Source organism: Lissotriton helveticus, chromosome 8 (genome assembly GCF_964261635.1).
Source record: "Lissotriton helveticus chromosome 8, aLisHel1.1, whole genome shotgun sequence".
NCBI lineage: Eukaryota > Metazoa > Chordata > Amphibia > Caudata > Salamandridae > Lissotriton > Lissotriton helveticus.
In genome coordinates, this window is record NC_136069.1 from 60,786,012 (window position 1) to 60,797,702 (window position 11,691).

At 43.8% G+C, this 11,691-nt stretch overlaps 1 protein-coding gene across 1 annotated transcript in view; it reads right to left on the reverse strand.

Annotated features, from left to right (window-relative positions):
* The window catches only part of LOC144771457 (uncharacterized), a 75,784-nt gene extending 64,311 nt beyond the window's left edge, over positions 1-11,473 (reverse strand). Inside the window, exon 1 of the mRNA XM_078655889.1 lies at positions 11,353-11,473. Coding sequence (XP_078512015.1) covers positions 11,353-11,410 — 58 coding nt within the window. The 5' untranslated portion in view covers positions 11,411-11,473. The remainder of the gene's footprint in view (positions 1-11,352) is intronic.
* Between the last annotated feature and the right edge of the window lie 218 nt (positions 11,474-11,691).

Genomic DNA, 11,691 nt, shown 5'->3' on the forward strand with positions numbered 1-11,691 from the left:
GGGTCCATAGTATCTCCGAGTAACAGGACAAGAACGGAACCAGAGTGGGAAAGCAGGGGTAACGGGACTGTATCTCATTGTGGGGCCAGCGAAAGCAGTCAGGGCCGGGAAGGCCAAAGTCAAGAGAATAGAGGGGATGCAGGTCCTACAAATCAGAGAGAACAGTCGGAACAAAATACTAGGATTGTAGAATGTGAGGAAATGTCCCGTCTTTGGGGGAACGGAGAAGATGAGGCGGTACGGAATTTTCAGAATAGGTTTAGGTGCCTTCATCATACGCTTGGGGAAGACGTTCAACATTGGAGAAAGGAGAACAGCGATAGGTCCCGCCACGCCTCGAATACTCAGGAAGCACAGGGAAGTAGGGAAGAAAGAGGGAGTAAGAGAACCTCTTATCCTCAATCCCGTGAAACTAGCCAGGATGGAGAGAGAGAGGCTGGGAGGCATGAAGGAGTGTTTCACCACCCACCCCGAGAAGACGGAAAGGCATGGGACTTAGAGAGATGGGAACAGGGGAGGACTCCCTATAATTCACCAATACCTAAACGTAGATCTCGGAGCTGGGATGGGAGAGATGCGGATGGAGGAGCTAAATTGAGTGTCTTGAAAGCTGAAATAAAGGCAAAAAGGCTTGATGTTACCAGTTTAAAGTCAGATGTAGATGAGATAATAGATGGAACATTGCCTTTGGAGAGGATAGAATTGTATGAACAGGATGAGTTATTGTTCATGGCAAAGGATATTACTAGGAAAGCTAGAGCGGTTCATGAAAAACTGACCGATTTGGCAGACAAGTATGCCGTGGATTTGTCTAGGACAAGGGCATTACAGAGTAACCACAGATTACAGTACGCAGACCAAGATCTAGATGAGAAGAGAACTGCTGGATTAAAAACACACATAAGAGAGCTGGTAACAGGGATAAGAGTGTGGAGAGAACTGGATAAATGGGAAGAAAGGTGGTCGAAAAAGGGCACAGTTAGGCGAAGTACAAATGTGATGACCCCTGAGGGAAGGGTAATGCAGATGGAGGCATTCCCTTTGCGAGAAATATCAAATGGAAATTATGTACATGTGCCCTGGAGTAGAGGAGACTTAGCCGCATTTACCAACTCATTCCCGAAGTTGCGGGACAACCCAGTCGAGTGGTATAAGCAGGTAGAGAGGTTTGTTAAAATTTCGAAAGTATTGTGGATAGATTTGAACACGTTGTTTGACATCGTGGTCCCATCTGATCTGTGGACCCCTTGTAAGACTAGTGTCGAATGGCCAAATGCTGAACCATTGAGAGATGTTCGAACTAATGGACCAGCTGAGATAGTCATGCGAAAGTATGAAAGGGTAATAGCATGGCTGAAAGATAAGGTACCACCACAGGATATAGATTGGGTAAAAATAGACCGAACAAGGCAGGAACCCAAGGAGACAGTTCACGAGTTTTATGAAAGATTATTGAAAACATTCAAGCAATACAGTGGACTAGATGTAATGGATCCCAAAGACATAGGGCAGTTCGTGTCAAAGTTTGTATTGGGGTTGAGACCTGATATTTGTTTGATGATACAGCAACATTTAATCTGTTGGCAGAACAAACCACTAGATGAGATTTTACGATATGCGAGGTACTGCAGTGACGAGATAGATTCTAAAGCCAAGAATCTAAAGGAGAAATTGATGGTGGTGCAAATGCAGTCCGCTGGGAAGGGTGGCCAGCAGAAGCAGGGGATGGGACGAAAACCAAATGGTCAGAACAAAGATAATGAAGAAGGGCAGAGACCTAGGATAGACTTTGCCACTTTAAAGAAAACGACCAAGTGTCATCTGTGTCACCAGGTGGGGCATTGGCGACGCGAGTGTCCCTTTAACCCTGAAAACGGAGAGCAAGAAGTAGAAGAGCAGGTCCAAGAAGACACAGTGCAAAAAGTGACAGTCCCAAGCAGTAAGGTGGCCAAAGGGGGGACTTCGGCTCCACGGGCCCAATTCCCACAGCCACCGAAGATAGCAGCTGGAGGAAAGGTCTTTAAACAAATGCCTCTGTTTATCGAGGAAGAAAAATGTTATTACATTGATCCATTGACAGGACAACGAGTGAGCAGTGAAGAAGACTGTACCCTCGGGGCAGTTCTAGAAGTGGATCAGAGAGGGCCATTTGTTGAGGCAGAAGTGGCAGGGTGTCCCACTACGTTCTTAGTGGACACTGGGGCTACTCGTTCGACTCTGAGATCAGCGGTGGTTCCAGACTTGCCGATGTCAGGGGAAACAATTCAGGTGGTAGGAGTCGCAAATAAAAGAATGACTAGTCCCTTGACAGAACCAGTGTCTGTGAAAATTGGAAACCACATGAACGAACATCAGTTTGTGGTTTGTGACTCGAGTCCGGTATGTCTGTTAGGTAGGGATTTGTTATGCAAATTGAATTGCACCATATACTGCACCCCACAAGGAGTGGAGGTACAGACTACCGACGATGATGCTACCTTTAAGGTGGCCAATTCAAAATTCTGTGTAGAACTATATCCTACTCTGACTGTAGAAGATCTTCCACAAGACTTAAGAGATGTAGTGGCGTCAGAGGTGTGGGATTTCACAGGAGAAGATATAGGATTGATTAAAGGGGTAGAACCGGTAAAAATTCTGGTAAAACCAAATGTTGAGTTTCCAAGAACGCCTCAATACAAATTGTCCCAGGAAACGATTGCAGGAATAAAGCCTGTGATCGAGTCAATGATACAGCAGGGAATACTGAAGGAAATCGTGGGCAGTCCTTGTAACTCCCCGATTATGGGTTTGCAGAAACCTAGTGGGAAGTTTAGGATAGTTCAGGATTTACGAAAGATTAACAACATAGTCGTTTCATGTTGTCCCGTGGTACCGAATCCATCAGTGATATTGTTTCAAATACCATGTCAAGCAGAATGGTTCACAGTGATAGATCTTTGCCAGGCTTTCTTTTCAATCCCATTGGATGAAGAGAGCAGGTACCTTTTTGCGTTTAAAATGGAAGATCGCGTTTTAACATGGTGTCGAATTCCACAAGGATTCACAGACAGTCCATCCATCTTTAATCAGTTGTTGAAAAAGAATCTTGAGAATCTAGTACTGCCACAGAACTCGGTTCTGGTACAGTACATAGATGACCTACTTGTTGCGTCAGAAACAGAGGAAGCTTGTAAAGTAGATTCAATTGCCTTACTGAATCATTTAGCTGAAAATGGACATAAGGTATCTCCGAGCAAGTTACAGTATTGTCTGACAGAAGTACAGTATCTAGGGCACAGGTTAGAAAAAGGGAAACGTAAGGTGTCCCCAGAGAGGATTGAGGCGATAATGAAAATGAATGCGCCTACAACTCAGAGAGAGGTTAGAATGTTCCTAGGAATGGTGGGTTACTGCCGACAGTGGATAGTTAACTTTTCACTGAAAGCAAAGCCCTTACAGAAACTGACGCACAAGGAGGTGAGTGATCCGGTACCATGGGATGAAGAATGTCTGGTGGCGTTTTTACAGCTGAGGGACGATTTATGTCGTGCTCCGGCTCTGGGAATGCCAGATTATGAAAAGTCGTTTTCACTCTATTGCTGTGAGAGAGAGGGATGTGCTTTGTCAGTCTTGGCACAGACCCACGGTAATGCCCGTAGACCAGTTGCATATTTTTCGGCTACATTAGATCCAGTAGCCGCAGCGTTGCCCGGATGTCTCAAATCCGTTGCTGCAACGGGTGTCAGCATTGAAAGGAGCGAAAGTATTGTAATGGGACATCCAGTAGTAGTGTATGTACCGCATTCAGTTGAATTGTTAATGACCAGGACGAAGACGCAGCATCTGACCAATAGTAGGCTCACGCGTTATGAGCAAGTTATACTTGCCGCAGAAAACGTGACTCTCAGGAGATGCTCTGTCTTGAATCCTGCTACTTTGATGCCATTACCTACTGTAATAGAAGGCGAAGGATGTGAAGACCACGATTGCCTTGATGTGACTGAACTATGCACGAAACCCAGACCAGATATAGTGGATGAGCCATTGTCTGACCCTGATGAGATTTACTTTGTCGATGGCTCATGTTTAAGAGACGATACTGGTCGGTTAAGAGCAGCTTATGCTGTTTGTACCATTACTGGAGTTGTGGAAGCCGCTTGCCTGGAAGGAGTACATTCCGCACAGGTAGCAGAGATTATTGCCCTAACTCGTGCCTGCATAGCAGGAAATGGAAAGAGAGTCACCATCTACACGGACAGCCAATATGGTTTCGGTGTGGTTCATGATTTCGGGCAGTTGTGGTCTCAGAGGGGTTACATGACCTCCTCTGGTTCGCCCATTCGAAATGGAGAATTTGTGAGATTGCTGATAGAAGCATTACAAGGTCCTGTTGATATTGCAGTGGTGAAGTGTGTAGCTCATACTAAGAATACAGATTTTGTGTCACAAGGTAATAGATATGCTGATGAAGTCGCACGCTATTGTGCGGAACAAAGTTATTCTTTCTCAAAGGTGGAAATAGAAGGTGCAGAAGAAAAGACTGAATTAAGTATGATGTTAGAAACTGTAGACACTTGGGAGGATTTAAGAATAATGCAGGAGAACGCACCTGAAAAAGAGAAAAAGGCATGGGAAATAGCAGGCTGTGTGCGAAGTGAAATGGATTTTTGGGTTTCAGCAGATGGGAGAGCTGTGTTACCTGAAGAATTAGCTAATCCCATGGCGAGAGAAATACATGGTCCAGTACATCTAGGAAGGGATGCTATGATGAGAGTTTTTAGGCAGACTTGGTATTGCCCGAAATTCAGAATAGCAGCAGAATCAGTATGTAAGCGATGTGTTACCTGCCAACAACTGAACGTAGGCAAACGAACACCAGTCACACTGAGTCACATTGGGAGGTCAGGGGGGCCTTTCAATAGAATGCAACTAGACTTCATCGAAATGCCAAGAGTCAATCGCCTTCGGTATGTGTTGGTGATTGTATGCGTATTTTCCAGATGGGTTGAGGCATACCCTACACGTAGGTGCGATACACTCACAGTGGCTAAATTGTTGCTCAGGGAGTTGATACCGCGCTTCGGGGTGCCTGCCTCTTTGGAATCGGACAGAGGAAAACATTTTAACAGCGAAATAGTGAAGATGTTGTGCTCCACGCTGAATATCGATCAAAAGCTGCATTGTAGTTATCGACCAGAGGCTTCAGGAATTGTGGAACAAGTGAATGGCACTTTGAAGAATAGATTGGCTAAAGTAGTGGCATCCACATCTTTGAGTTGGCCAGATGCTCTTCCATTGGTGCTCATGAGCATGCGCAGCACGCCTGATAGGAGGACAGGTCTTTCTCCCCACGAGATCCTGATGGGGAGGGCCATGAGACTTCCTACAGTTCCAACTACTGCTCTATTGAATATTACAGATGATCTGATCTTGGATTATTGTAAAGGACTGTCTGACGCCATCCATTCTGTGTCCCTTCAGGTGCATGCGGCTGAAGTTCCAACAGCGAGGAACCTGTGTCATGACCTGAACCCAGGGGACTGGGTCCTGGTTAAAAAACACGTCCGGAAGAACTGCCTAGATGTTCGCTGGCGTGGGCCCTTTCAGGTAATCCTGATCACGAACACCGCGGTGAAGTGCGGGGGGCTGCCAAATTGGATCCATGCATCCCATACTAGAAGAGTTCCAGCACCTCTAGAAGGAACAGCTCCCATCCCAGACGAAAGCCCGGAAGTGGAAGAAGAGTCGCAAGAAGGGATTGAGGCAGCTGAGGAGGTGTCGGAAGAAGTTGGGAACGCATCGGATTCAGAAGAAGAGCGAAGGCAGGACGGCAGTGAGACAGAAGACGCAACTGAAGGAGAGAGCAGAAGTGAATACGACTCAGACTCAGATCCGTATCGGAGCGATCAAGAACCAAGTGGGAGGACAAGGAATAGGAGAATAAGGCTTGGAGCTGCCACTTGGCCAACAAGAAGAAGAAGGCTAAGTTTGAGGTCGGCCCAAGAAGAAACGCTTACTCCTATATCCGAAGACTCAGATCCAGAAGAAGATATCCAGGATCAAGCCGAGGAGGGTCTTAGAAGATCAAGTAGAGTGCGAGTGCCTAGCAGAAGATACTCTACTCCCGACTGGACCTACCTTGTTGCAGATGTCTGGGAGACACAGAACAGGGAGGATCAGGGAAGTGGAACTGATCAGAACTGACCCGATCATCACAGTGCAAATAAAGTTTCTACTGCCAGGAGCGGAGACCGAAAGGTTGCTGACACTCAACATCGTTCATCCTGCTCTCCTGAGTGGAATAAGAAAATTGCTTTTAGAGACAGTTGAGTTTCCAGTTTGCTGTTCACGATATCCAATATTGGAGGGAACTCTTCTTCGTTTGGAAATGCTTGAACGAGTAGTAGAATTGCTAGGAGTGCTTATTGTTGTGGACTAAAACCATACTACGAATGTTTTCAAGGGGGTGCAGATCTGGAAAAGTGAAGAAAGTGATCTTGATTAGAACGGACCCCTTTGTAATTGTGGATATAGAACTGATAGTACCAGGATTAGAAATTGAAAAAACGCTAACTCTCAATTTCGTCCGTCCACTTGTCTTGAGCGAAATAAGGAGAATAATCCTAGAAAAGGTTGACTTTCCATGGTGTGGTACGAATTGTCCAGAACCTGAGGGAATGATACTTCGGATGGACATTTATGAAGAAGTAGTGTTACTCCTTGAGTCATACATAACTTCAGACGAAAATAAGACTTTTGAAAAGAAATTGTAAACTTGTTGCAAGATAACCTAGCGCCGAGTGGAAGAAGAAAAGTGATAGGGGTTTCATTTTAGTGGATGGAGAAGGGCTAGGGTTGTCTATTTTCTACTGGACTTTGAACTGTTTTGCGGAAACCAATTGTCAAGCTTCCAAGCGTTCCAAGAAAGACATTGCAAGAGAGAAAGACTTTGTTTGAAAAGAAGAGGAAGTGAATGCTGGAAGATAGTCGAAAACTACACTGTTTGAGAACATGGAGGCTGGCAACCCGAACCGCAGGGCAAAATGTATAGCTGCTACATTTTTAGGAGTAGTGGTTTCTCTTATAATTTTAGTGGTAACTGTTTCATTCCTAGCGGGACACGAAGGGGATGGAACCACAGTTAAGGAGGATAGGGGAGTGTCAACACCGAGAACTACCACAGTTAAGGAGAAGGGAAACATCAATGAGAAAGACAAAGCGTTGTTAGATGCAGAAGTAAAAAGGTTACACATGGATGAATCACAGGGGAATTATAAGTCAAATGCTTATGCTAAGTTGCTTTATGAATATGTTGATGCCATGGAGGTAAAGGACTGCTATGTATGTATGCAGTTACCAATTTCGGTGGAGGAGGGTATCAAATACCATCATCTCCCGTTGACATATGGAATAACGTGCAGTTTATTGTTAAGTATGTTTTATGGACGAGACGGATTTGAGTATTACTTCTCGAATTTCGACTCGACATTGCCAGAGGTTCCGAATTTCAAGCATTTGAACAAATGGGACTACTACAAAAGCGAAGACAGGTTACACAAATGGTTTATTCCATGGAGAACGTTAGATACTTCACATGCTCGAAACAACAATCTGACTTGTCAAATATCAGAAGTTGAGAAAAAGTTTATAGCTCAGGTAGATACTAGATACAGAAAGCAGAAGGCATTGAAGGCATCAGGACAAGGAGAAACAGATTGGACCAAGGAAGAAAGGGCACAACAACGAAAAGGTAGTATTGGTCCAATTGCTTTGGATAAGGAGAAACGGGGGAAACTGTGCATTCACAGGAGTTACTCCTACTATGAAAACGTTTATGTAGGACAAGTCAATTGCGAACATGCTTTTCAATTGGAGTACTACTCTAAGAACTTCATGAAAGGGATGCAAGCAATACCAAATGTATATTTTGTATGTGGAAGATATGCCTATGTGAAGTTACCAGATAATTGGTACGGATCATGCTATCTGGCTGTTGTCTTCCCTAAAATATATCATGTTGAGAATTTAGACACGCCTAAGAAAGAAATATCAACTAGATGGAAGCGAGGGCTGGGTGCAGCAGAAGTAGTTGGAGATGTAATAGGTGCTGCATTCCCTTTCTTAGGATTGATAATGAATGACATTAAGATCAGGAGGTTAGCTACAGTCGTAGATAGACTGTCTGCCAGTACTGCAAGATCCTTGATGCTGATAGAGGGAGAGATGCAATCGATTAGGGCAATGGTTCTTCAGAACCGACTTGCTTTAGATGTTCTGTTAGCAAAAGAGGGAGGAGTCTGTAGGGCCTTGAAGGTCCAGGAATGTTGTACTTACATTCCAGACAATTCAAAGCCTCTAGAGAAGTATATACAAAACATCACTGCCATACACTACGAAATTGAGGACCTGGCAAAGGTAAATGTGTGGGAAAAAGTAGGCCATGGAATGGGTAAAGTTGGAAGTTGGTTTGCCAACTTAGGAAAGGGTATCGTTTGGTACATATTGAAGCCCATCATCATAGTAGTGATTTGTGTAATCACTTTGTGGGGATTGGTGCGTTTGTATCAATGGTATAGAGCAAATAGGTTACAGAGAGCTATGAAGAAACAGGAAGAAGAGTTGACAGCGATGCAGGACACTCAATATAAGAGTCTGAAAGCATTAGAGAGTATGAAAAGAAGTGGTACTGTCCTGACTTCACTTTAAAGGTTCTACATTTTTAGTGTCATGGTGATGATGACCCCTGAAGGTCATCAAAGGGGGGACTGAGAGAGCACAAGTTTGGAAAAAATGTATAAGTACGCCATATTTACAAGCACGTAGTTAGTTAACATGTACTTTGCACCAGAGTGTTTATATTTAGAAGTGAAATACACCGAGTGTCTTATATTCAGTGGTGAAATGCATAGAATGTTTAAAGTAGAGTAACGATAATCATAACTGTGTGAGACTAATGTAGAAATGTTTGGGATGAATATGAAAACCTCATGTTCTCATGTTAAAGGAATAATGTAAGAGTTGAATGTAACAAAAACCCAGTATTTTGTGTAGGCCTCATGGCAATTCACAAGCAAATCTAAACGTGCTGCTAAAATAATGTGAGACAAGGTTGACATGGTTCTTTCAAAATGTACTATTGAACTTAGGGTTAAAAGTATATGCTTTATAGATGTGTTATTTTAGAAACGTATGCTAGTTAAGAATGTTTGCTGTTTAAATCAAGTTAACGTTTTAAGAGTGCAGGAACCTGCTGCATGTAAATCAAGTAGGCCAGAGCCGATAATGTCATGTAGTTCCAATCGTCATGTGCTCGTTAGAGGAGAGGTCGTGAGGTGTCCAGTATGAAGCTCTGAGAGTGTTTTATGGCCTAAGATATGGTGAAGTCTGGAATTTGAGGCCCACTGCAGGAAGAGCTGTATGCAGGTGCGAGGGTCCTAATCAGCTCGAATGAAAGGGACTTTGTTCAGTGGCGCCTTGCGCAGGCCTGTAGGAGTTTCCAGGAATTTCAGGGGGTATCAGCGCACTGAAGAAGAAGCCCGGGAACCAAGGTCAACTTTAACGAGGGTCTTCAAGAGTACCATCATGGAGTTTGCCGCGGAAAGATGTACCACGTGAGGGGCGTCCCAAGGGGCGTTTCTATTGGAAATGTGATTTGGTATTAGGGAAAGTGACCCGGGAGGAGAGCAGAGCAGATGATTTTGGGAGCCTAAGGAAGCGGATGGGTAGGCAGATAGGCTGATCAGGAGAGACCCATTATCAGAGAAGAGACAAAGAGAAGTGCGTGATCTTCTTAGGAAGTCACCACGGCTGACACCTAGAGGGTTAAGATCTTGTTAAGTAGGGATGTCATTTAGTATAGTGTAGGGACAGACTAACTTTAATTTTCTTTTCTGTAATGACTTTGAGGTTGCAACTTGTATCCATTTTAGCAACCCTGATGGTATTCGAACTTGTACTTATTATTTTGTTCTTCAGACTCAGACTATTCAAGAAGTTCATGTTCATAGTGATTCCGATATACCTTTTGAATCTCATTTTGAGAAGTTTGTATCTTCAGTTATCTTTGACTTTATATTAAATCTTTAAAACTTAATTTTGGTCGGTGGTCATTTAGAGTGGTGTAAGTTCTTAAATTGATTGTTTACCTCGAGATTACCTTTTACTCAAGACAGGTACCAACGATTCAGTCGACAGGAAAAGAGGGATTTGGCAAGATAATTAGTAACCAGTAATCCCGCGTTAGCACCTGCCTGTCAATGTTCATATCTCATTCCTCCTTTTAGATTCGTCCTTCCCTGCACCTTTATCGATACATCAGTTCTCAGTTCACCCCAAAGGCTGCTTTGTCAGCCCCTTTTACACTCCACCCCTTTCCTACCTCATTCCCGGCCTCTGTCTAACACCTCTATGTTCATTCTCCTCATTTCATTCGGTCTGTGCCTCCTCCTGCCTCAGTTCCTCCTGCTCACTTCCTCCATCCAAAGGCAGTAACTAGCTCAGTGGTTCTTAACCTGTGGTCCACTGAGCCCTGGGGCTCTGCGAAGGGTATATGCGACTGTTTCATTAATTACATAGTATAAGTAGATTAATAAAGTATATGTATATAAAAAGCTAAATTTAAAATATGAAAAAAATCTGGAAAGTTGGAGGAATACGAAATTGGCAGCTACAAATTAAGCTGGTGTACTTACCTTGATTTCTGGAAGCCGGGGGAAATATTACAATTCTAATCTTGTATGGACAATTGGTGGACTCAGTTGTAGCAGCACTGGTGTGCGCCGACAAAGACACAGCATGTATTAGGAGCAAAAAAGTCAACGTGAAATGCTACAGTCTCCACCTTCTAGAAATAAAACTACATTTTGAAAAGCTCCATTCGTCCCATTAAATCACATTTTTGTTTTTCACATATTCTTTGTTTGCATATTACATTCAATATTTATTATTTCCTAATTTGTGACTTTGCTCGACATATACTTGCTTATGTCTTTTTGTGTATTGTTTTAAGGCTCAAATTGTAGAAATTGCTTGGGCGGGGTTCGCCGGCTTCCAGAAGGGATTCATTGGCAAAAGTTTACAAAACCCTGCACTAGCGGGTGAGTGAGTGTAGGAGAGGTTTCTATTCTCCCTCACCCACTCACTCCAATCCCTATCTCCTCCCTCATCTAAAGTGAACAGTAAACATGTATTCATTCTAAATGCTGTATTTGCTGCTATGGTCTTTGATGTGCCTACTATACTCGTTCCCCAAATTCAGAAATTTAAAGTGTCTTAAAGAGCTCTAATCCATCGTGATTACTGAAGCAATCAGTCAACGTGCATGATTGTTTCATCAGAGTTATGAAGCGCTATATAGATGCAATACAGTCTTACCAGCAGTAGCATGCAGTAGCCCCAGCAGACATGGCAGGGTGGAGCGCAGAAAAGACATCTTTCATAGCTGTCCTCCGAGGTGTGCAGTGAGAAGATGCTCTGAGCAGAATGAGGCTCAAAGAGGAAGTGATGACTTACTCATCTAGAGAAGCTACACAGACCAGGTGCAGACACACATTAAAAATAGGATCTGGTGCAGCGGCAAGATGGCATCCGTCGGTTGGTGCACGGCGGACACGTGCACGGCGGACACGCTCCAGTTGTCTTTCCACCCCAGCAATGTCGAGGACACACTTGATGTCTTACACCACCCTGGGTGTTCTGTATGAGGAAATTTGA